Here is a 25,520-nt window from a genome sequence, read left to right as displayed (position 1 = left end):
ATTAAAGAAAGTATCAATGTGTATTTTTAACATGAGAGTTGAAGTAACTATTCTCCAAATATTATTACTTGCATATTATATATATATATATATATATATAATTATAATTATGAAAATGATTTTACACATAAATAAAAATATATATTCTCGATATAGGTTATGTAATACTCCAACTAAGTATAATCACCTACTAATTAAAGTATTATAAATTAAATATTAAGCATAATCATATATATAGTATGTATTTATAATTTTCCATGAGAAATTAAAATTTCAAAACTTTCATATATATAAATATCATAAACTATGAGAATCTATAGAGTACAAAATTTATATGTCTAAGTTACAACTACTCATTATTCAACTAACAATAATCTTTTCAGTATTCATTTCTCCCACTTGCATTATTATCTACTTACATATACGATTATAACATATGGACAAATCATAATACAACAAACTAAGCTAGTGAAATTTTAACAATATACAAATCACACACTGATTCAACCATCCAACACACCACATAAAGTCATTCGATAACAATTTACCATTAATTAAGACACTAACTTAATTTAGACTTAATTGTGGAATAACATGTTTTTTTGGGTCGACAACGTGTGTAGTCTTATACTTGTTTTGAAAAAGTAAAAGTGTATGTTTACATGAAAGAAGCCCCTTTATATAGGGTTGAACAAGAGAAAGAAAAAGAAAGATGAAAAGGAGAAAAAGAAACTTGCTTGTAATGCTTTAAGCCCTCTGATTGGATGACTCTCGTTCGTTTTCTATTGATCACGAGCTACATCTTTGGCCATCCGATCACCTTCTTCATCTTTACCGGTCAGCTCCGGTCAGGGTTGTGAGCTTTCTTCTTCTCCCTCACTTCTCTCGCACTTCAAACCCTAGCTTTTGGGTGTTTGTTTCCTCTCAAGTGGTTTGCTCGAGCCCCTTTGCAAATGAAGATGAGGGGAAGAGACCCCTAAGGAAATCTTTATACCAAAACGCATAGCTTCATTAAAATGGAACCCAATAAGGCATCAACTCCACTCTGCATCAGAACGCACCAAAAACGACGTCATTCCACTAAATCTGTAGGCCCAAAACAGTGCAACCCAACTGCAGTCTTTTGCATCAGAAAAGCGACCCAATTTTTGAAATAAGCCCAATTATTAAGGGTCTTCCTACAACAAAGAAAAAAAAAATCAAAATTAAAGAAAAAAAATAAAATCATATGAAAGGAAAGAATTTTTTTACCAAAAGATTTTCTAAAAAAAATATTAATTTTCTAATTATTTAAAAACTCTAAAGAATATACTTAAAAATATATTTTTGACTAAAATTCTACAAATCTAAAGATTTAAAGAAAATTCCTAAAACAAACTTAATTCTAGACAATTAAGAAGAAGAAACTAAGAAAGACTTCTAAACCTAGAAAAATTTGCAAAAACTGAGAGTTATCAAAAAGTCATATTTGTTGCATGCACATTTTACTCTAATTTTGCATAAAAGCTATTCTACAAGCATCACAGTGCTACGGGTCAAATATCAAAATGTGGATGTTAGAGACAAAGAAGATAATCATGAAATGTTCCTCTCTTGAAGCAAAGTCTAAAAAGATCGTACAACCTACTTTAAGCAAAGGATTGAAAAAGCATGTCTCCTTTGACAAAGCTGACTTACACAATGACTGTTGTGAAAAAAAGAAAGACAAAACACAAGTATCAAGGCTACAAACTTCAAACTCAGTCTAACGAAGAAATATTCATGAAGCCTATAAATAAAAGATCTCTCAAGAAGAAAATCAAGAGGATAAAATAGAGGATAGCCGAAGAGAAAAAAGAAAAACTTACAACGACATATCCCTTTTCCCTTTTCCACTTCCTCTTTCCCATTTTCCATTTAGCCTTTCCCCTTTCCTCTTTGCGAATTTGTGTTTCTTGTTTTGTTAAGTATTTTTTGGATTGTTCTAACGTGATTTTTTTATGCAGTTGCGTGTGCAACATTCTTTCAAAATCAAGTTTGTTGATGTTTTGAATGGAAGATTGACTCGTGAGGAGAGGAATGTCTACTTGATAAAATTATGGAATGTACACTTTCCAATCATGCTGACATTAATATTTTAAAAAATTATTGTAATGGATTGTATCGAACATTTCCAATTCACAACATCTTCTTTCAATGTTAATATTCATGGATTGAACCAAAATATGTTCTCATCATGGAATGTTAATGGATTTTGATACACATGACCAATAAACTCACTCACCCATCTCAAAAATTGGAAATAGTCACCAAAAGCACAGGCAAAACCATCCTGGGGAGTCCAACTGAACTACCAGTGGAAAAATCCCAATTTGTACCAAAAGTTTGTCAACTTTACCTAGAAATGGTTGAAGAACTCCCCAAAAGTAATTACTAGTGTTTTTTGAATGTTATGTGGATTGCTCAACCATGTTGGCATGGAGCAAGGTGTTGACAACAAGAAATTTAACACAATGTCAGTTCTGTGTGTTGGGAACACGAATCAAAGGTGTGTATAGGTTGACAGAGCAGTTCATGCAGACTTGACACAGGTCCGATGCTTTTGTAATCGATTACAGGGGCCTTGTAATCGATTACCAGTGGGAAAATCCCAATTTGTACCAAAAGTTTGTCAACACTACCCAGAAATGGTTGAAGAACTCCCTAAACGTAATTACTATTGTTTTTTTGAATGTTTTGTGGATTGCTCAACCATGTTGGCATGGAGTAAGGTGTTGACAACAAGAAATTTAACACAATGTCAGTTCTATGTGTTAGGAACACGAATCAAAGGTGTGTATAAGTTGACAGGGCAGTTCATGTAGACTTGACACAGGTTTGATGCTGTAGTAATTGACTACAGGGGCCTTGTAATCGATTACCAATGGAAAAATCCCAATTTGTACCAAAAGTTTGTCAGCACTACCCAAAAATGGTTGAAGTACTCCTCAAAACTCCTTACTAGTGTTTTTTCAATGTTCTGTGGATTGCTCAACCCTGTTGGTGATGGAGCAAGGTGTTGACAACTAGAAATTTAACACAATGTCAGTTGTATGTGTTGGGAAAACGAATCAAAGGTGTTTATAGGTTGACAGGGCAGTTCATGCAGACTTGGGACAGGTCTGATGTTGGTGTAATTGATTACAGGGGCCTTGTAATCGATTACCAGTAGAAAAATCCCAATTTGTACCGAAAGTTTGTCAGCGCTACCCAACCCTGGGTGAAGAGCTCCCAAAACGTAATTACTAGTGTTTTTTGAATGTTCTGTGGATTGCTCAACCATGTTGGCCATGGAGCAAGGTGTTGACAACAAGAAATTGAACACAGTGTCAGTTTTATGTGTTGGGAACACGAATCAAAGGTGTTCCTAGGTTGTCAGGTGTGTCCATGCAGACTTGTCACAATCTAATGCTGTTGTAATCGATTACAGGGGGACTCGTAATCGATTACCAGTGCAAAAATCAGGTTTTGTACCAAAAATCAGGATTTGTCCTTACAAGGTTTTGTGGATGGATGATTATAAGAATTATTGAACTTGGAATACTTGAACATTGAATAGATAAATAACGTATTGAGTAATGAAAATTGATAACAATATTACAAAACCACTTACGTTAGTAGAATAACTTACCAACATTGCATCAAACAACAAGTTTTGAGATTAAAAGGGACATAACGGTATACAATGAAATGTAATCTAAGAAGGTGGTTGTCGATAAAATCGAGAGCGAAAAAGCGGCGTTTTGAAGGACTAGCGCACCTAACCTCCGAAGGAACAATGACGATAGCGAAAATACGTCTCCTTTCGAGATAATTCGCCAACGGTGGTCCTAGGCGAGAGGATTGCGGTGGCGTCAATGGCGGTGGTGTCAATGGCAGACTAAAGCACTTACGAAACATTGGACTTCGTAGGTGAAGAAAGAGGATTGCGGTGGCGTGTCGAGAGTATTGGAATAATAAAACCCTTTCTAAAAATGCCTTCCAAAACTCATTTTAACCTTTTTAAAAAAACATTTAAAATAACAAATAATAAAACAACATGTATCATTGTCAATTTGTTGTTGTTAGATGAACGTTGTTGAAGAAACATTTTCCTAATAATAATAATGGTACATGTCATTATAAGAGAGTGTAGTTGTGATGATGTCAAGTGTGCTTGTACATCTCATATATATATATATATATATATATATATATATATATATATATATACATTTTATTTTTAAAATATATAACATGAAAATTAAATCAATTATCAAAATTTGATGAGAAACAAAATTGCATATTTATAAACGTGTCTATTATTATGTGGTCCAATGATCGAAACCTGAAATAAAATACACATAATTTGTTTAAATAAAAGTCATTAGCAAAATGAACATACTGTAATCTATAACCATTTAAAAAGGATTCTCATATTTATATTTATATTTAATCTTTAATTATATTTTTAAAATTGAAAATTTTGGAGCTCTCTGCAACCATACAAACAAAACCGTTTCACAAATCTCTGTCAATTTTGCTTGCGGAAGCGGGACTACAGATCAGGTTAGCTTTTTCAACAAGTTAGAAAAATTATAACTGGAACAAAATTGGAATTAAAATAACGTGTTTATCTTGAGTTCTTAGTATTTTTATTTAGGACCATTATTTTAACAATTTTTTTTAATAATTTTTTAATAGCATGTGTTAATACTTTACTGGTTTATATATTTGAAAATGATCAAAATAAAAAAATTATCAAAAAAAATTATTAAAAAGACATTTTTATTTATTTATTATAAATATTCAATTTACGATTTTATTAAGATAGAGTTAGTAAGAGTACAAATTGAAAAATAATGCAGAAGGAAGAGGTTGATGAATAAAAAAAAACAAATAAAAACCAGATATTTAGTGAGGCAGAGGTTGACGTGCGAAAAACACGTGGGAAAACGTTTCGGGCATTCCTTCGCACGCAACTCTCACACGCTTCTTTTCTATATGAATATGTATGTAAGGAGTACGAATGTGACGCACTGCACTTGTTCTGCATCTCTGCGCTCTTCTTTTCCGCTTTCGATTCTGGTTATTCTGGTAATTAACTTTCAATTTCTACGATTTCTTTTTCTCCCTCTTTCCACCTCATCAAATTGCTTTCTTTTATCTTATTTGCTAAATGATTTTCCCTTTTTTTGTCATCTGGAATTCCTGAAGTTCTGCTAGTTGGATTTGGCGTATTTGAGTTTTACCATCCCTATGCTTAGATTTGTCATCCTGTTTGTTATGGCTCGGTCTTCACAGTAAAATGTTTTGCCATTTCTTATATTCTTTCACTGTAAGAGAAAACTGGAGAAACAAACTAAGATTACTAATTTGCTTCAGAAATGTGGGAAATGATAAATAGAAGCTCTGCACGTTGATCAAAGTGGGGACTTTAGTTTGTTAGTTGCAGAATGAAGCATGGTTTGGACAATTTAGGCATGTGAAGGACACTAAGGGAGATGGTTAAAGACAATCACATATTTTGTTATTTTCTGTATTTACCATTGAGCCAAATAATGTTAACTTTTTTTCATATGTTAAATAGGATGTGTAGTGAGTTTGTTTTGTGTGTGATATGTTTTGTTGCACCATTGACGGATCCTCTGAAGGTTTTCTGATACATTATGCTTTCGTTTTTGGCAGTCAGAGGTATGATCAATGGCGTTTTGTGGAACTGCACCAACCCCGGTTTCTGGGAGTAGCAGCTTAGCGTATTCACCTCAAAATTTGTCTGCAAAACTTATTTTACCAGTTCCGCTGCGTTTTACTGGACAGTTCTCTAATTTAGTCAGGAAAAAGAGCAGGGGAGAATGTTGCTCTTCTTTAAGGAGTGCTGCATCTGCATCTTCTATGGAGTCACCGGAAGATGCTCCAAGTACATTTTCAGTTTGCTTGGAGGAGGAACTAGATCATGTTATACGGTTCAAAATGCCAGACTTTAGGATTTTAGATTCAGTTAGCATTGGTCTTGGTGGGCGGGTATGAGATTTAAAATAAGTTATGATTGTCATGGATGGATTGATTTTTTAATGCTGGTCTGATTGAATTAAGTTTTCCTGTAGTCGGATGAGATAGTTTTTGAAGGCGTGGTGAAGGATAGCTGTAGGTAAGTTAATTCTTTATTTGCTTCAGGTTGTACGGTTTGTTTCAATCATAACATCTGTATGTATTCATTTTTGTCCGCAGTTCTTTGTATGGCAAAAGAGTTGTACTTCGAAAGCTTTCTACTACCCAAGCTAAGCGTCGGGGGAAACGAGCAATAGAGGTGTGTATGTTAATCTTTTAATATTACAAATTAAACTGTTTGTAATTATATCCCATCGCAATTTATTTGCTATTGCCTTTTAGGTTTTGAAGAAGCTGGTTCGGCGTAAACTTCTGTATCATTCTTACTCAATGCAAGTTCATGGTTATATCTCTTTGCCTGCAAGTGATGATAGTGATTCGTTTATCTTGGTACACGGGGTAGGTATTAATCTTTGTAAGATTTATTTTTTTAATTCTTTAATATTAATGATTCTTTCTTATTGTGCGTGATTTCTCAATTTTTGTCTTCCTGCGACTGTGTAAAAAAAGGTAAAACTCCATGTCCTTTTTATAATTTTTCCTTGCAGTATCATGGCAGTTTTTCTTTGAGACACTGGCTTGAGCGGTCAGATTGGCTTCCAACGTTGGAGGCCACACTTGCACTGGATGAAGAGTCTGTTAGAAAGGTCGGAGAAGATAGAACTGGAGGTCCTGCAGTTTCTAGGCAGTTGCGACTTATTCGAATATTGATGAGGGATCTTCTTATTGGGGTATTTCCCCCTCCCCCTTTGTTTTTTTTTTTAAAAAATTCCTTGAGTATTTTCTTTGATTGAAGACAGTTTTACTTTTTAAGTACTTTATACATATTCTACGTAGAAATAGGAGAAATGATATTCTCTTTTATTGTTTATTTAAATTAGGTAAATTACCTGCACAGCCACGGTCTTGCCCATACAGAGCTGACACTGGAAAATGTTCATATAAGTCCAGTAGACAGACATATCAAAGTAAGCATTGTCATTCTCTTACAAAATTAGAACTATGACATTCTTTCTTCATTCATTTTCTGTCTTTGATTTAACTGGTTTCAGTGTGCACAATTTTTGTACATTTACCCTTACTCAGAACAGTTTGGTGTGAGTTTTTTTCATGAAAACTGCTGGATCAACTGTTATTTTAATTTTGGTCACTGTAAAAAAATGTGTACAGAAGAATGGACTTACTGGTGATTTCCAGAGGGCTAATAGTTCTTATGTATGCAATCCAAGTTACTGCAAATTAATAATGGTGTTACTTCATGTAGAATCTATTCAATCTTTCCTCATGGCTGGCTTAACCTCGTGTGTTACTTGACAGGTAGGCATATTGGGTAATGCTGCTGACTTTTACAAGGATGGTTCGAAAGATAGCTCTTTGGACAACTTGGACAGGCGAGAAATGATGATTGCATTTGACATGAGGTTTGTCCTTTAATTTTTCAGAAAAGTATGTTGGGAACTATATAATGTTGTTGATACCTGGTTATCTCTGTTGTAAAGATGTGTGGGCTTCATAATGGCTAAAATGGTAATGCGGGAACTTATGGATCCTTTGGTTTTTGCAAAGTTCAAATCGTTCCTCATAAAGGTATGATAAGCTTTTTTTAATTCAATTTTGGTCTCTTGAATGTTTAAAAATAGCCTGAGCTTTTTTTGAAGGAAAAAAAAAAAAAACTAGTTGGTCTAAATGCTTTAGACAAGGGCCAAACAATGCTTCATGTCTATAATACGTCCCCCTCTTATGAACTAAGACCTAGATAATTTATTCTCTTTTCCCCTTTTCTGGAAGCTTTTTACACATTTACTGATAGCAGGATGAAAATTTAAAGATTTAGTAGTTGCTGACATTAGTAGTCATTTAAAAAAAAAAATTAATGGTTAAATAACCTGATTCTGTGCAGATCACTCAGGAAAGATTAGTCATAGGACTATTGTAGGGGTATACTCGTCGTCAATGAAGCAGTGTGTGTTTTATATATCTAGTCTTCATAGTAGGATGTTGGACTTACTGTCATCTGTTTACTAATCAATATAGAAATATTTTACCATATTCTTTATTCCTGTTAACTAATTTTTCAGTTCTGTTCGTCTTTTTGTCACTTTGTTTATGATACCTGATGCATCAAATGTTTTATTTTTTCTTATTCTTATCTTGATGAAGGGGTCCTATGATGTGAACTTTCTAATGATAATTCATGTCCCACCTTCAGGGGTATGATCCTTCATGTCTACGAGAGCTTATGTTGGAAATCCTTGGCAGAAGTGCCCCATATGGAAATACTGGATTACAAGTAAGTTTATTTTTATTGAAAGTTTATTGATATTTTGTGCTACATTCTTCTTTTCAAATCTTTTGACGTGTTTCTAATTTCTTGCAGATACTTGATAGGAACTGGGGAGCTGGCTGGCATCTTTTATCTTTATTGCTTGCAACTAAACCTTCTCAAAGGATAAGGTATGCTGTGAAGCAAAATTGCCAGTTGAAAGTGTGCATAATTTCTTCACCAGTGCTCCTATATTTGGCTGAGATTATGTCTTGCACATATGTCAAGATTCTAGAAAGAAAAAACTTTAGTGCCATGAAGGAATTTCAGAAATAAAAATAATCGTAGAGAAAAGTTTCAAGTTTCATTAGTATTTTAGGAGGCTTAATCTTTTGGCAACAAGTAGCTAGTTTCTCAGACTACTGTGCAAACTTAATATAATAAAATTTGATTTCAGATACCACTTTGATTTACCCGAGTTTAGGAGTTATACTAGTTTTAACCATGTAAACATTTATACAGTTGTTTGGATGCTCTTAGACACCCATTTCTATGTGGGCCAAGATGGCGAGTTGTCTCATCAATGGATATTATCAGATGGGGTCTAGGTTCTACTGCAGTGCGTATTACAGAGGAGTACATTTATCGCAAGCCTCAGGTATTCATCTAACGGTGCCCCTTACATGCAATATATCCCATGTTGCCTTTTGAGTTGTTGATACTTCTATAAGAGCTTTTATATTTGTTGGAGTCTGATGTCCTCAAGTTTGTTGTTACTAATGTTGCTTTTCATCATTTATATGCTGTGCTTTATCTCTTGATGATAAAACTTAATATAAATCAAATTACATTACTTATATGAGTAAGATATGTACTACAAGTTTGACTGATGGGCGTTTCTGTATTTTAGCGCAGCAGGCTTGCCCATTTCATTGACTTAATGGAGATGTTGAATCCCCATCCAAAACCAAAGGTAAATTAGTGATTAAAGTATGTGTATAATATCCTGATATTGTTGTTTGTACTATATTTTGCTTTAAAATAGTTCCACTTTTTTCATCACTAATAGTGAAAGAATTAATGCCAAAAAAATCTCAGCCATTTCACCTTTTGCACCATTTATTGAAGTTACAAGGAAATCTCACATTAGATAGGAATGAAAGTTAAGAAACATATAAGTGGGAAAGACTAATAATGTTACTTATAGATGGAAAACCGCGGTGAAGTGTTACATTAAGTAGAAATGAGGTGTTTTAAGCCATGAGTGTCCGTTCCAACTTCTTCCCATAGACACGTCCATTATAAAAAAAGAAACATATAAAATGCTTAATAGCATAATTAACTCTCACTATTTGGTATCACATAGTATTCTTATTAGTTGGCGGGCAGATAAACATGATCTTAAAACTGGATGTGATTTATTTTCAAAAGAAGAAGAAAGTTTATTGCTTATGCTAACTTGTGTCCCTATTGATGTATGCAGAACTGGCTGGACCTGCTTCCAGGCAAATGGCGTCTATTATACTGCACTGGGAAGCATGTTGGCCTGACCCTTCGCGAACCACCTCTCCGTGTACTTGTTGGCGACATGCATTTAACAGTGACAAGAGAATCAAAGTTGAAAGCTAATCTTTCATTTGACTCCGACATTGGATTCTCTGTGATGATTGGTAAATACTGGCCTCTTGACAAAGCTGGTAAGAGTGGAAGATTGCGGGTGAATTCTTCATTTACACTAAGAGCTGGGAGACGGCTATATCTGAATCAAGACAAGACCACTGAGAAGTTCTTCTTTGGCCCTTCCAGCAATGTGGATGCTTTAGCCCAGAAATTTAAGGGCAAGAAATGGAGTAAAATAATCCCTTTCAAGGAGTTTCCGTCAAGTCTTCCGGCAGCCAAGCTTGCATCAGGTGATATTGATGTGACAATGAATCTTGACGATCCATTAAATCAAAACACTGATACTGCAAAAAGTGTTCTTCAAGAACTAAGAACACAAATTCCCCCGGAAGTGTTTGATTTGTCTAAGCTTGTGTGTGGAACCTATGTGGATTCAAGGATGCTTGTCCTACGAGGGGTAAATGGATCCGCGCTCCTATTTACAAGGTCTTTTATGGACAGAAACAGTTGTAGTTAGTTGTTGCTGTAGCATATTCAAAATTATTTCTTTAAGTGTATATTTTTCCTTGTCGATTGTATAGTTTGGTCCATTCTGATCTCAAATGAACATTTTCCTCCCACCCCAAGAAGTAGTCATGTAAAAATTGTATCTTTTCAAGTTGTAGTGTTCTTGGCAAATACTGTTAGTTAAAAGCACCTTGGAGGGGTGGGCGGAGAATGTAAAGCATTTTGATGATCCTTTTCAACTTGGTATATAAAATAGGACAATGATACTGTAACAATTTTTTTTTAACAATATTTTAACACATACATCAATAGTAACAATTAAAAATAATAAATTATTTTAAAAATAACATGTATGTCGTGTTAATATTTTGTCAAAAAATTTGTTCAAAAATATCTTTTTCCTATACAAAATTGATCATTAAGGATATATAAGAATTACATTTAGAGACAGTGAAACCGATGCAGTTGTTAAATCCTGTGTATGTTATCTAAACTATTGATTACAAATATATAAAAGAAATTTAGTGGCACATTAGGGGCATGGAGTTGCTTAGATAATTTTTTTCCAATTTTTTCACAGACACTTATAAAACAAAATAAAACATCTAATTCCAATTTCCATTCCTGATGTTTCCTTGACTTACCCGTGAAAATTTTAATACAATTATAAAGAAAAAAATCAATAATGATTTTGAAAAATGCATATTCAAGTAATCACTAAATGTCAATAAAAAGATTGTTTAGAGACAGAAACTCCAAAAGCGTTGCTCACGGAATTAATATTAGAGAATTAAAAGGAAAAAAGAAAAATAAAAAGGTGTGAAGCATAAGTAACAAACAGAAAAGAGGGAAGAAAAGAAAGTACAAAAAATGGTTGGAAAATAAAGAACTGTGTTAGTTGAATGAGACAGATCCATCGTTCAGAGAAAGGGGGTGTGGTCCTCCAACGATCACCAGGACAAACCTAAGCTGCACGATTATGGCGCATTATTAAGCAGGTAAATTCTTCCAACTTCATCTTCTTCTTTTTCTTTTCAATTTATCTCTTAATCAAACACATAGTACCTAGCTTTAACTATTCATTGCTCTATCACTTTACTTTATCATTATTATTATGCTTCGATCGTCTCAAACTTGTTAATTCATTCTTCATGTTGTACCCTCTTTACAATAGTTAGGGTTCTACAACACCATAATAATACTCAAAAGATAAACTCCTTAACTTAGATTATGATTTGTAATCCTACTCTCTTATATATATATATATATATATATATATATATATATATATATATATATATATATATATATATATATTTACTTTAATCTTTATCCTAAAATTTTTGCATTTTTTTTTTAATTTCAATTTAATCACGTTCTCTGTTTTCGCATCATTACTCTTTCCCTCTATAAAATAATGTATTCATTAAATATTACGTGTTTTACTAAAATTATTTTAGTAATATAGTATACTTGTTTTTAAGTATGTATAAAACGTTATTTAGCATAGAAAAAATGTTTGTTTGATATTCCTTTTTAATAATATAATAATATGTATTATATTTTTAATACTGGGTGAGTGTACGTACTCTCGGACAACTTTTTCTGTAAGTTATTTTATGCGAAAGTAATGTTTAGAGGAGCTATTTAAATAAAAATCAATATAAGTAAATATGGAAAAAAATGCTTAGAATAAACTGTAATTTCACCCTTTAAGTATCTCTCTCAAATAACTCTTAAATTAATAAAATTTTATAAATAATTCCTTAATTAGTATCTTCTCAATTAATATATTCTAATCAAGTGTAAGATATAGTTGAAAGACTTTCTAAAATTAATTTTAATTCATTTTAATTTCAATTACTTGAGCAATTATTATTTTTTTTTTACTTCAAAATCACTTTAGAGAAAAAACTTTCATGGACATGGACAAAATCTGTTCGAGGCATTTGCACTAACCTATCTAACAATTTAAACTTTTTAAATTGAATTCAAGTCCTTTACTCACATTTCTAAAATCCTAAATAAAGAGTAAGGGATACATTTTATACATTTAAATTACATGCTCTTATTTCATATAAAATACTAATTTTATAAGGGGAACATCATAGAAGGAAAAAACATTTTTCTTTTAAATCAATTGTCCATCATCTTCATGCACAACACTTTTTTATTAGCATTTTTCGATACAATTATATTGGAAGAACATAAAAATGTACACGAAGGAAAAAATGGTTAACTTTGAATTGAGAAAAAAAATAAGTAATAAAGGGTTATACATTTACAGAGATGCCAAGAGCCAAAAGCTATGAAATCTAGCTTTTATTAGAGTTCCATGAATGTCCAAAGAAAACCAAGAGTAAAAGGAAAACACTGAACTATGCCTTTTTTTTCTCCCTATGTTTTTTTTTTTTTTTTTCTCTTCTTTTTGGTTTGATAAAAATTACAGCTTTGGTGTAACTGTGAGATTCCCTGCACAATAGGGGATGGGGTTAGTGCTCCTTGCGGAGAAGAAACAATACTTGTCATCTGATATTCATTTCATTTGTATAATCCTTCCTAATTCATGAATTTCCGGCAGTTTGGAGCTTTACATAGGCAGGGGACTTTGAATTCATCTGGCTCATCAGGATCAAACAGGTAGTCATACCTGCTCATACCAAAACAATCAGCATCAACTATAGAGAACATACAAATGCACCTTACAACAACACACATGCATACACATGCACACATACACACACAGAAAAGGAAAAAGGGGGAGACATACGTTAATTCATCCCCGGCAGACACGATAGTCTTGGCAATGAGAACAATCCGGCTCTCATCATCACCGACACTCATGATTCTTGCATAGCAATTTGGCATACACTGTAGGAACATGAACAAGAGAACAGATCAGATGAGTATCCAGTATTGAGAATCAGAGAAAAATGATGTGCATAAAATGTCAATTCAAGATAGGTTGGCTCACAGAATGATTAATCAGCCGTGCTATATTCCCTTTGTCAGTGGCATCTACTACCACTTCTTCACTTATCTTAAACAGCTGCCAATACAAGAGTAGGGTATTTTAGTGTAACAACACAGCCATGTCAATAATATGATGAGCAGTGTGATTGTATTAATAGACAGACATAGGAGAATTAACCCACATAACAATCTTTGCCTTCTAATCTATAGCGTGCCTCCCTTAAATCTGCAATGCTGCGTCTCACTTGTTCGCCACGATATTCAAGAACCTGCTTAAGATTAAAATCATGCTCACTATTGCAACAGATAAAGGTTGTACATGGAAAGCTCAGAAAACATAAAGGATCTAAGGGCAACCATTTTATGTATCTGCTAATGTCAGAATCATAATGAAAGCAAGGGATGATATATTCTGCAAACATCTGAAGCAGGAACCGACCCAGAAAATCTCAGGACCAAAACAACCACAAGAGAAAAAGAAAAAGGTAATGGACACGGTAATTAAACTTTGTCCGCTTTGCATGGTTTAGAAAATGCTTCATGAGCCTGTGTGTTTGCATTCAAAAGCAAGCCGACAGATACCATGAAATATTATATGCTTTATAAAGTTCTACAGTATGAAATTACTTAAGAAAGCCAAAGATTGTCAAAGGTTGGTTTAGTTTTAGCAAACATTTTATTTCCATTTCTCGTTTTAAAAATAATTACAAAAAAGTCAATAGCATCACTATACTGTGTACAAAATTATGAAAATAGAAAAAGCAAAGGAACTTTTATATTTACTTATGAAATATAATGTTTCCTAAAATCAAACAGGCCTAAGATATTCAGTTGAAATGAATCGCTATATATTCTTCACTATATGTCAATGCTAGTTGAAAGATCCAAAGAAAATAGCTCTGGAAATGGGTATTCTTTGCAGGACAGAACTAGGTTGCAATAGAGTAAAACATCTGTTATGGTAAAACCGAATGACGTTTGCCACATTAGCAAGTGGCTATTTCTGTTACATAAAGTTGAGTGTACTCCCACAATCATATGTTTTATTCTATAATTCTATTAAGTTGTAATGATGGTTTTTTTGAAAGGCTACCCATTTATGCGCTTCTTGGTTTGAACCAAAAATTAGAATTGAATATATCCAATTGCTAAAGTAGTCCAACACCTTATGGATCTTCATAATACTAGCAAAAATATCTATCGTTGTTGATTGATAAACACAGAAGCAGGTTAGGGTTCTTTATAATGGGGTCATACTTAAGCATGAAATTCATACCATTTCTCCTTCTTGAATATTTCTACGTGCAAAGAGGCCCCATCCATGTATGCCCGATCTACCAAAGCAAACCCGTTCATTTTCGGTTCTCTGCAATCATACAAAGGTACCAATAAAACAGTCAGAAAACTGAGCACAGAAGCAAATAATCCACCTTAGGAAGAGAAGAGTTACCTGCAAGTAGTAAAGGCGTTCTCTGAATGAAGAAAATGCCTGGGGCTCATGCACCACCTGTTTGATGGAAGAGATGAGGACAAAGACGTGAGGGAAACAAAGGAGGAAGAGACGGTTCAATTCTTAAATTAGAGTTAAAAGAAGGAGTTAGAAAGTCTCTTGTCATAAAGAATTCCAATATAATTTTCAGAAGATAAAATGGATTACTCTGGGTGCATTTAAACTCTGTATTGCATCTAAAGGATGGTGATAGTGACCCCTCACTTGGTGAGAAACAGCCTCATCCGCAGCTCTCTGACAAGAAGAAATAAAAATCAGATGCGGAAAATTCTACTCTATATATACAAACTTTCAAAAAAAAAAAATTTAGAGTCAACAGCGGATAACTGAGTCTAAAAGATGAACATGAAAAGAAAGAAATCAATGCAAGAAAAACAGTGGCTATGATGTTTCAAAATACGCTCCACATACAACTTTGCATCCATGCAAGCGGCAACTGCCGGTACATTTTGGTGAAGCAGTACTAATTGTCGGCAAAAATACATACGATATTGGTATATTAAAAGCAAACATAGCTTTAATGTTTAAACACAAAAACACCTTCACTGGAAATAGAAACAGGACAATTAACATATAAATATGAAGACCCTGTAATGATGTTTAAGTACTATCTTACAAACATTCACCAACATGAACAACAATTTTCTCCAATCTACCTTTTTGGTATGGTTTGTTCTTTGAAAGATACGGCACCTGGCAGCAGAAAATGGCTCATGCTCGGTGTTATCAATAGGGGTGACATCTTGCTTTCTTCTGTTAGACGAGATTAACCTTGAACCAGTTTTTTTCTTAGTTTGGAGAAGGCTTTTGGTTGAAATCACCCCAAGCGGGGTTTGCATAATCAAAACAGTATCTGGATTGGGAGCCCTGCAAAAAAAAAAAAAAACGTGATTAAGATGAAAGGCTGAAAGTAAGATAAGAAGATATCAGATAACCCTATACTTTTGCCATTGAAAAAAGACAATTGTTGGGGAAAAGCAAAAGCTACAAAGAACATGGTGGCAAGGAGGATGATTAATCTTTCATAGTCATAATTGAGGGTCACATACCTGTGGTAAGCACAATAAGAGACCATTTTTGTTGTCTGCCTGCCATTTTTCTCTAAACAATGCAACTGCATATAATGGAGAGAAGTTTAGTAAAATTTTCCCAGATAAAACACTCATAATGTGTTAGGGCTCTTTAACAGAAAAATCTTAATAGAACGCAGAACAGAAAATAAAAAACAGAAGAAAAGATAGTCAATGATTCTGTTATCAGAACACTAAAGTGGACAAGGATAACTTTTTTCCCCAACTTAGTTCTGACTCAATTCTTGTGCAATTACTGAGCATCCAACTGTTGTAACCACCCGAACTGTTTTCATTCATTATTAATGTACACTTTCCATGTCCTCTCCTTCAGATAACAGGATACAACAAGAATCAAGTCTTATCTCAATAGTATGGTTCAGCTACATGGATTAAATGATGACAATATCGATAATATATCATTGTTGTTAGTCTTCTTGTACTATGAAATTGGTGTCTTTTATTCTTAGTAAAATCCAATCTGAAAATGCATGTTCTAAGAAGGAGACTTCTTTTTTTAAGGAGACTGGTGGGTAATGGTAATCAGTTATCAACTCAGACGACCAAAACTGAAGTCATATAGGTTTAATTAAAACAGGGATGCAAATTAAAATTTGCCATTAAACTTGCTTAAAATTAAAATGACAGTTAAAATTAAGATTCAAATCACCAGGTATCAAGCAAGCCAATTCAATCAAAGTGAACTCTCACCTCCATTCGATAACCGGCTCTCGATGCACACATGGCATGGAAATAAGTCGAACACTTGCAACATTGTGTACATGAACCATGAATTTGCTTGCAAATAACACAAATCTGAAAATTCAAGTAAGCAGACTTTAGAATACATTTGTATGAGAGAACCCAGAGACATCAAAAGAAAACCCAATGCAAGAGGCTCCAACCCAACAGAGTTTGGGGATGCTAGATGAACATAGGCTTACTTCTGCAAGCGAATATAGACTGTTTCTAGGATTCAAACCCACCATCTGTAGGTCACTCGCAAGCAACCTTAAAGTTGTGCCAAGGTTCATTCCCACCAAGAAATATCTAAATGATAAAATATAAAGTAACTCGGAGACTATATTATTTTCTTTATACAACACGAAATTATAAGAGTATCAAATCAAATAGACACTCTTCCAGTTTTCAAAGTGGTGAGAAGAAATTCACTTTGTGGGATATGCAAAGAATAAATCCATTTCAACTGACGACTAACATTATCAGGGGAAAGTTTTCGTATCAGATACCCCACCTTCACAAAAGAATTTGATGGAATACTTAGAATACCCAAAGCAGGCTCCATCTTCTCATCACTAGCAAAAGAGACTTCAGGTCGAAACCAAGCACAAGTTACATGAACCCATAGCGTGTCAACATCAGTTGGCTTCAGAGCACCACCTGGGAGTCCAAAAATAGTTTATGAGCACAAAATTCTAGTCATCAAAAACAAAAATAGAAACATATCAACAGAGCTTCTGGTTGCATGAACATTTATGCAATAGTAAAAATATTTATGTAGTGCCAAAACGTGATTAAATAGTAAAAGGGAGGGTGATTCTCAGTCATGATAAGTAAAATTGATGACGGATGTATATAAGTTAAAAGAACCAAGTTGCATAATTCCAAATATTGAGCTTACATCATTGGATGATATGATAATGTAAACTCATAGTAAAGTGTAAAAAATATTCTTAGACAAGACTGAGTGGATTTATATGAACACACAAGGTTAACAAAATTTAGACAGGACTGTTCTAAATATCATGGAGGACATTTGAAACATTGTCAAAGACATACCTTTTACGGGACAAAGACAACACTCCCGCTTGATGTGAGGCGTTTCACAAGCCTTACAAACCCAAGAAGTAAAATCTCGAACATTTCTTGCTCCATAGCATTCTTGATGAACAGCTATTTGACATCTACAAAATATATAATTTATTTGTGCATTAATTGCAATGGAATTCATCATACATAGTGGACATGAGTAACCACAAAGTTCTTGCTTCATAATTCAAGCTATCATAAGAAAAAGATGTTTGGTTTTATTGACAAAACAGTTTCTCTGGAAAAAGGCCAGACCAACATGCATCAATGACAAGGCTGTAACAATGATTAGTCAGATTGGTAAGCTGCTGTACATATAATTGAAATCATAAAGTGAGAAGTATTGATCCTTTTGCTTTATGATATTTCAAAATACAGAGAAAATTAAATCTGAGTTAAATCATCATTGGCTGCAATATCTGTAGAAACATGCAGCATCTTGAATCCCTATCACTTTATAGATTGAATATTGGCCAAATGAAAAAAAAAAAATGAACTTAAACTGTTACACTACCTGATGCAAATGATAATTTTGTTATAGTCCCAGTCTTCAACCCATCTACAAACAGCACAGCGTTCTGTAGTCCACTTAGCATAAACAGGTTCATACTTCTCTGTCAGAGAAATAGTTTGTGGTATAATTATCACTATGAGAATTTCATATGGAAAACTCCTCAAAATGAAAAGTTGTATGCAAACAGAACGAGTAAAAAGTCACCTTGCAAGAAGGTAAGCAGCTTCTGCTTTCTTTCTTTTAAAGAAGGTTTCTTGGGTTTGGCAGGAACTTGAGCAATAGCATGAAATTCTGCCAACTGCAGCATCTGACAAGTCAAACAGCATTGTATTAGTTGCACGCATTATGTCTTAAGAAAAACGCAAACCAATATTATCTGTTCCCACATTCTCAATTTCTATAGGGCACCATTACTTCATTAGCATTTTAATACTAAAGAAAATTTCAAATAAACCTAAGAACTAATTCATAAGATGGAAAAGCTCCAATTAATAATTAATAATTATGATAATAATTGGGACAAGAATACCGTGTTCTATTTACATATAATAAGCCCAAAGTATATTAAATACATAAAAGAGGGTGGTTGAATACTTGAATAATATTAATGGACTAAAATGACCACTAATTAGGAAATATTATTAAAATTAAACAAGTCATATACAAACCCATTGTTCCAAAGGTAGCATGGAGTCTTTCACCCTAATGCTTGTTCTCCAATTTCTTGATTTGGAACCTGTGTGTCGTTCCCATTCACTGAGTGCTTGCTTTTCTGCCCCACAAAACCCACACTTGCACACAACTCTGAAAGAGACAAACACACATCATAACCAAAAAAAGATGAAGAGAAGAAATTAATCACTTTCCAATCTAGAAGTGATAACAAACAGATGTTCAAATTCACAGCGGTGAATTTGGAAATTTTAATGTGAATATGGGATGTTTAAATAAAAAGTTATTTTACGAAAGCTGTGCTAGCGCCTTAAGCGTGACTAAAACTAACTATATCGAGTATTGTTATCTAGCACAAATTTTGGTGGAAATTTGATCAGTATACAAATGGACCAAAAGTTGGAATTCTTCCAAGGGTTACGAGCGAAAATGAGAATATTCTTTGGGCATAATTTCTTATAAGAGTATCAACTCTTAAAGAACTACAATAAAAGAACATAAGCAAGAATGTTCCTATAAGGCCCAACCACAGTGTCATTCCCTTTTAGCAAAAAACAATTTCATTAGCAAACTAATGCCGCATTCTCCCTCTAAAACAATATCACAAAATCTGATTAAGTCAGATAGGTATCAATTGCTTGAAAACGGCATTAATTAAACTTACAACATCCTTTAAATATAACTAATTACAAGAGAAAAATAACTAAAGCAATTTTAAAAATCAATAAATTAGTAAAACTATGATAGTCACACCAGACGACAGAAAAAAAAATGCCAAATTCTTCTGAAGGACATCGTGCTTACGAATGAAGGCTTGGAAAATATACACCTTCCACACCATTGCAGAGAACAGTGACCCTATTTGGAAGCACTAGCTGCCCATTGTTTTTGTTCCACCTGCATCAAACCATCCTTTACAGTTAGAAATGATACAATGTAAATAATCTAAAACATTTTTTTTTTCTGAAGTGCTAGAACAATTTCTTTGGTTCACTCCTTATAGGGAAATTTCATACGAGTCCCACTAAATAGGCAATGAGACCCACATGATTTAATCGGTCTCACATAAATTTTACCGAATAGAAAAAAAGTATTATTTTAGCACTCCTCTTACCAAATACAGACATTCTAAATTGGTTTAAGAACTTCAATCACAACAGTTAGGGTTCATGAGAACTTTAAATGAAGTAATTAAGATTGTGTCACAAAGCCAGCGCTGGACAAGATAAATAAAAGGACAATAATAGTCTTACTTGACTTTTGCATGTGGTTTTTCTGAATCAGATAACTCAAAATCAAACTTGGCTTTGCACGTAGGGCAGTAATAATCAGTGCCTTCAAGATTCTAAGAAAAAAAAAAAAAGAATACACCAATCAGAATAAACCAAAATTGCACCTTATGATCTTCAGATGCTGACAAGTGGTTGCTAGAAATTTATGTGAGATATAAAGTAATGGGTAAACCTTGAAAAGGTTGCTAGAAATTTTGTCACATTCTGCATGCACCCACACTTTGCATCCATCACAGCGCACCTAATTTGGAAGGGACATCCACAGAGGTAAAAGGAAAAAGTTAATATTAAGCAATATAGTTTTTTGAGCAGAAAAGAGTAACCTTAATTAGTTAACAGGATTTAGCTACTTACCCAACTTCCACTATCTGAATGATTCCAAACTTTCTTGCATATGCCACAATAATGCTTTGATTTTGTTAACTGCAAAAACAAAGTGATTTTAAAGACTGAAAAAAATTCCAAACAAGTCCAGAACTTGAATTATGATGTTTTAGTTCCGGAACTAAATACAATCTGTAAGAAGAAAATAGAAGATATACAAACCCTGGCACAAGTTCTGCATAGGAATTGGCCCCCGGACCTTGAATCCCTTGTCTTCTTTAACATCTTGTAAGGAAGGTTCAACCCACAAGCTTCACAGGGCCGCGTCTCTTTCTTATCAAATAAATCCTGAAATGGAATTCAAATCAATGAACCACTGAACTTCGGCAGAACTGGTCCCGTATACAGAGTAGTGATTACACAATCAAAGCTTACAGAAAAAGCATGACAAGTCAGTTTTGGGCGTGCAAATGAGACAAAACTAACTGTGCCAGAGCCAATTTCCAGTGGAAAACTAAGTACTCTGAATCCTATAATGAGTGTCAATGTGTCATCCTAAGTTTTTACACAAAGACTAAAAATGCAAATAAATATTACTGTAGATGAAAGAGTGTGGAAAATTTTAGAAAATTAACCTAATTATTTAACCTTTAAAGGCAACCAATGTGGAAGCACCACAATATTCTAAAAAATATTACAAAGTACTGTAATTATACTCCGTATTACTTTGAAAAATTAACATGATAATGTACTTAGTTTAAGACTTATTTTTTCTTCTCACTAGACATTATATGGGACATGGGGTGAATATATTATCATTTATTACCTCCATTCCTGATTATAAGGACTCTTGAAAATTTTCTTGTACCTTTTCGTACGTTTCTTCAAATATTTCATACTTAATTTTTTTAATCATCAAAGTATCACTAATTACTTTACAATGTTTGTACTCAGCAGCAAACAATATTCATTCTGATCTAACTATTAGATTTTAGAAAGAAAAAAATGTGTTTCTATTTTTTTATTATTTTCTAAGTTTTTTAAGATTATATTACTCACTCATTATCAATTATGCCCTTACTTAACATTTATCTTTTTAATTAATTTGATTTATCCACCTAATGTTTTGTATAAATGAAAAAAAGGTATAATAAAAAAACTTCATACTATTTTATTAGGATTATGAAAATTCATTACATCTTTCTACGTAAAAACCTTAAAAGAAAGATAAGAAAAATGGAGGGAATTGATGCTACAAGTAATAATTGAAATAAACTCTTCCTCTCTATTGTGAGGATAGACAAAATGACTAGTGTGCATTAATTAATTAAGTTGAAGACAGTTAGGTAGAAAGAGTGAAATGATAAGCACAATAATCTTAGTGAAATTAAGAAAAAATAATAATAAATTGTTAAGCAATTTAAAGCTTTTAACTATTTAACCAACTTTCTTAATTCCTCTAGGGATGGAGATGGCATTTAACTTTACTCAACTGTCCTAAGTACAATGCAGCAGAAGTTTAACAGCCAATAAGCCATGCAGTTCCCAAATTGTTGGCAAAAGAAGCAGAAGCCCTGTAGTTGACTTACCTGGTTCAGAAAACGATATCCTGCATAATGGTTTGAACGAGTGACCTCCTGAAAGGCTTTCAGAATGGAATCATCATAACCATTGCTAGTAGCTGCTGTATTTATATCTGCTATCAACTTCTCTGTGAAACCCCTCTCCGCCAAAAATGCCTCCTCTATTGCCATTTGGAAGTCAGAAGGATTATAGAAACTCAACTCAGACTGCCCCTGAAACCTAAACCAAGAAACATCACACCTAGTAAGCAAAAACCCTTCCCACCAACAAAAGTGGCTAATGTAAACAAGCAAACAGAAACAACCAACAGCAACTCCACACCTGTCCACATAATCCACAAATGGAAAAATCATCCCATGCTTCACCCATGCATAGTCCTGCCAAAACCACCAAAAATACAATAAATACTCAACAAGGTTCTACATATATGAAGTGATTATTCATACACAGTTACAAATTGCATAGTACATACCCTTTGATTCTCATTTCCCGCGTACCCAAGAAACATGACACAAGCTGCATCAGCTATACAAGACCTGAGAACCAACTCAGGAGCCTGAGTCATAGGATCAATAACAATGGCAGGCCAAAAAGGTTCCTTTCTCCCAGCTTTGGCCCACACTATGTCACCTGCATAAAAATCTTCTGGCCCAAACAACCCATTTCTCCTCTCCCCACTATTCTCCTTCAAACCCATCAAACCAACTCCTTCCACCTCCAAAAACCTTCCCTTCTCGTCTTCTTCAACCACCAACCCACCATGCCTCAAGGCCAATGCCCCACCACCAGGCAAACTGGAACACTTGCTCCTCTCATAACTCTTGCACAATGCCGAGTACTTACGAGCCTTGGTACCTGTTTTCTCCTCGTTTTTTCCCTTCTTCTGATTAGTGCAAACCTTGGGTGCCCTGAAGCTGAGCTTCTCCTTCTTGCATTCAAACTCATCATCATAATCACCATCACGCAAGCCGCTAGTACTCTTGCTCTCTTTCCTCCAATTATCAATAACAGAGTCGTTGAACCGCGAAGGCAGGACTTGAACTCGCCCCCTCGAAGTCCTAACTAGAGGTGGCCGCTGAACCTCGCTCTTCTTCTTCGCCTCAACGACGACGTTGTGTTTAGCGTTCGATTCCACTCCGTTGCACGACACCTGCGTGCACCACGTTGCAGAGAACCCTTTATCCGACACGCTGGCGCCTAACAGTCCATGAAAACTAACCGGAATCACGTCGCCAAGAAGGTTCAAAGGATAGTAACCGTTGGTCTTTCTCTTCTTTCGAGCGTAGGAACAATCGTCGTCCTCACCCACCGAGTCACCGAGTTTGACCCGTTTCAGATTCGGCATTTGGGATTTCAAGTTTCTCTTGATAATCATGGCTCTCGCTGCGGGAACAAATCACGAAGCCCGCATTAAATTGAAGCCACAAAAGTTGTCAAAATCCCAACTTCTAGAACTTCAGAAAGGAAAATTTCACTGCCAAGGTCAAACGCGATAGCCACCCCATAAACCCTAATCTCGAATTCAATTCCGAGAAACAGAGCAACCACAGAAGCGCGAAGGAAAACCGAATTCCTTGAAGAGACAGGCGAGGAAGGTCAAAGAAAGTAAAAAATTGAGTGCGATAATGTCGAGAACCTGATCGAGAAGATCGAATTATCAGAGAAGAAGAAAAGAGGGATCTCTCAGTGGGAGAGAGAGAGAGAGAGAAAGAGAAGTTCAGAGGAGGAAGGCAAACACTTTTTTTGTTAGACAATTTGCAATGTAATTTGTATTATGTGGGACTGGACAAATAAAAATTGTATCATAGGACGGTGTTGTTTTAATTTAGGAAATTTAGAGAGAGAGAGGAACAAGGAAGGGGGTGGCAGAGTAACACTAGAGAGAAGAGAAGAGAGAGAAGAAGTCGCGGCGTTATCTTGAGTGTGTTCATATGTTGTTATGTAGTTACTTGATGGGCCAGATGCTAACATACGCGTTGCGTGTTAGGAGCGCCTAATATCTTCTTCCTAGCCATGAGCTTATGCTGATGACACTCTGGTTGAGTTTCATGTGTACCATTTTTGGTCAATAGCTTTCACGTAATTGTTATGGTTATGGATATGCTCCAGTCATTGTTGTGAGCAGAGGGAAATGGATGACCAAATTTGTCATTGTTTCTTCCAAAAATTTGGGAGCCACAATATGTCACTTGCAAATGTCTATGCATGGGAAACATGTTTTTTGATGATGTTTGTGTCCTTCAACTTTGTTTCTACCGTTTGCTATGGCTTTTTTAGTTGTTATCCATTTTCGGGGGTTTCGCAATTTCACTGCCACAATAGTGCTAAAAAAATGGTTTCATGGGTTGTGTTATTTATAGAAAGTTTTGTGGTATTCTCCGGTGGGGAGGTACAATTTTCATTTCGTGAAATTTATTTAATTTTGTTGTGCTCGTAGACCATCTTGGAGCAGAAGATCACCTTTGAAGATGGGGCAATCGTTACTAGGGTTTGCTTCCGAAGATCGTTTGGAACAATTTTTTTTTTTTCGATAACCAGAATGTTTTCTGTTGTTAGAGGACGACGTGCAACAGTCTCAACAACGTTGAAGCAGTTAAACACATTTATTGATGTGAATTTTAAGATTTTGGGTTTTATTAGGTTAAATGGTTTGGTTTGGTTTGGTGAGGAAAAGAAAGGAAGTTCTGGTGATTGGATCTACGCACTAAACTCCATCCACTTTCTCTATTTTATGGGTTGTTTTCATTCTCTAGAAATATTATAAAGTAGAAAGTGTATTTTATTCTTCTGAGTCTTCATCTCATGCTGGATCAATTATAATTGGCTATCATCCATGGATACGGATGAAGCTTCTAGATAATGGAGAGACCTTATTTTACGACCCATTATTAAAAAAAAAAAAAAAAACTTTTTTATTTGCCGTTTCGTTCGTAAACGAAAGCTCGAGCCTGAAGCCATGGAAGTTAGTTATTGAAGATTCCTTATTATTGTTTGTGGTGTCTAGCAATAGAAGAAAAGTAAGCACACACACATATGTTAATTAAACAAAGCCCTTTTGGATAAGATGGTTTATTTATTATCCGAAAAGATTAAAGACGAAGGTGTTAGTTACACATAACTTGGAAAACACTGTATCGGAAAATTCTATTGCTCCAAAAGGAGGCTGCGTATAAATTTTTTGTTTGCTGGATTATTTTTTTCATTTATCTGTTTTGTTAAATTAAAGGAAAAAAAAAAAGGAGAGAGAAAGAGA

The 25,520-nt window shown here is 34.3% G+C and overlaps 2 protein-coding genes across 2 annotated transcripts; one reads left to right on the top strand and one right to left on the bottom strand.

Annotated features, from left to right (window-relative positions):
* The first annotated feature begins 4,934 nt into the window (after nt 1-4,934).
* LOC106776196 (probable plastid-lipid-associated protein 14, chloroplastic) lies at nt 4,935-10,770 on the top strand. Its single transcript, XM_014663572.2, has 14 exons — nt 4,935-5,094; nt 5,686-6,021; nt 6,105-6,148; nt 6,229-6,307; nt 6,391-6,507; nt 6,657-6,839; nt 6,990-7,076; nt 7,426-7,529; nt 7,608-7,695; nt 8,318-8,398; nt 8,486-8,562; nt 8,894-9,029; nt 9,282-9,344; nt 9,855-10,770. The coding sequence occupies exons 2-14, from the start codon at nt 5,701-5,703 to the stop codon at nt 10,506-10,508; spliced, it is 2,034 nt and encodes a 677-aa protein (XP_014519058.1). The 5' UTR covers nt 4,935-5,094; nt 5,686-5,700; the 3' UTR covers nt 10,509-10,770.
* Nucleotides 10,771-12,714: 1,944 nt separating this feature from the next.
* LOC106775878 (histone-lysine N-methyltransferase ATX5) lies at nt 12,715-24,506 on the bottom strand. The gene is made up of 23 exons (XM_014663112.2): nt 22,740-24,506; nt 22,589-22,644; nt 22,273-22,486; nt 20,906-21,031; nt 20,714-20,782; nt 20,532-20,600; nt 20,321-20,412; nt 19,872-19,964; nt 19,064-19,199; nt 18,600-18,702; nt 18,396-18,495; nt 17,852-17,976; nt 17,307-17,452; nt 16,763-16,867; nt 16,031-16,095; nt 15,638-15,848; nt 15,129-15,215; nt 14,922-14,978; nt 14,748-14,837; nt 13,654-13,740; nt 13,473-13,547; nt 13,269-13,369; nt 12,715-13,148 (listed from the first exon to the last, which is right to left on the bottom strand). Exons 1-23 carry the CDS (start codon nt 23,640-23,642, stop codon nt 13,058-13,060), a joined length of 3,201 nt encoding a protein of 1,066 aa, XP_014518598.1. The 5' UTR covers nt 23,643-24,506; the 3' UTR covers nt 12,715-13,057.
* Nucleotides 24,507-25,520: the final 1,014 nt, after the last annotated feature.

Source organism: Vigna radiata, chromosome 10 (assembly GCF_000741045.1).
Source record: "Vigna radiata var. radiata cultivar VC1973A chromosome 10, Vradiata_ver6, whole genome shotgun sequence".
Taxonomy (NCBI): domain Eukaryota; kingdom Viridiplantae; phylum Streptophyta; class Magnoliopsida; order Fabales; family Fabaceae; genus Vigna; species Vigna radiata.
Note: the sequence above shows the minus strand (reverse complement) of the source record. Positions and strands in the feature narration are given on the sequence as shown.

Bases quoted from the DNA above. Each gene is read 5' to 3' on its own strand.
- LOC106776196 (XM_014663572.2), top strand. From the start codon at position 5,701: ATGGCGTTTTGTGGAACTGCACCAACCCCGGTTTCTGGGAGTAGCAGC. The intron at 6,840-6,989 runs GTATTTCCCCCT...TATTTAAATTAG, and splicing joins TGAGGGATCTTCTTATTGGG to GTAAATTACCTGCACAGCCA. The intron at 7,077-7,425 runs GTAAGCATTGTC...GTTACTTGACAG, and splicing joins CAGTAGACAGACATATCAAA to GTAGGCATATTGGGTAATGC.
- LOC106775878 (XM_014663112.2), bottom strand. From the start codon at position 23,642: ATGATTATCAAGAGAAACTTGAAATCCCAAATGCCGAATCTGAAACGG. The intron at 17,453-17,851 runs GTATGTCTTTGA...TTGGACTCCCAG, and splicing joins TTGTCTTTGTCCCGTAAAAG to GTGGTGCTCTGAAGCCAACT. The intron at 14,838-14,921 runs GTAACTCTTCTC...GTATGATTGCAG, and splicing joins AACGCCTTTACTACTTGCAG to AGAACCGAAAATGAACGGGT.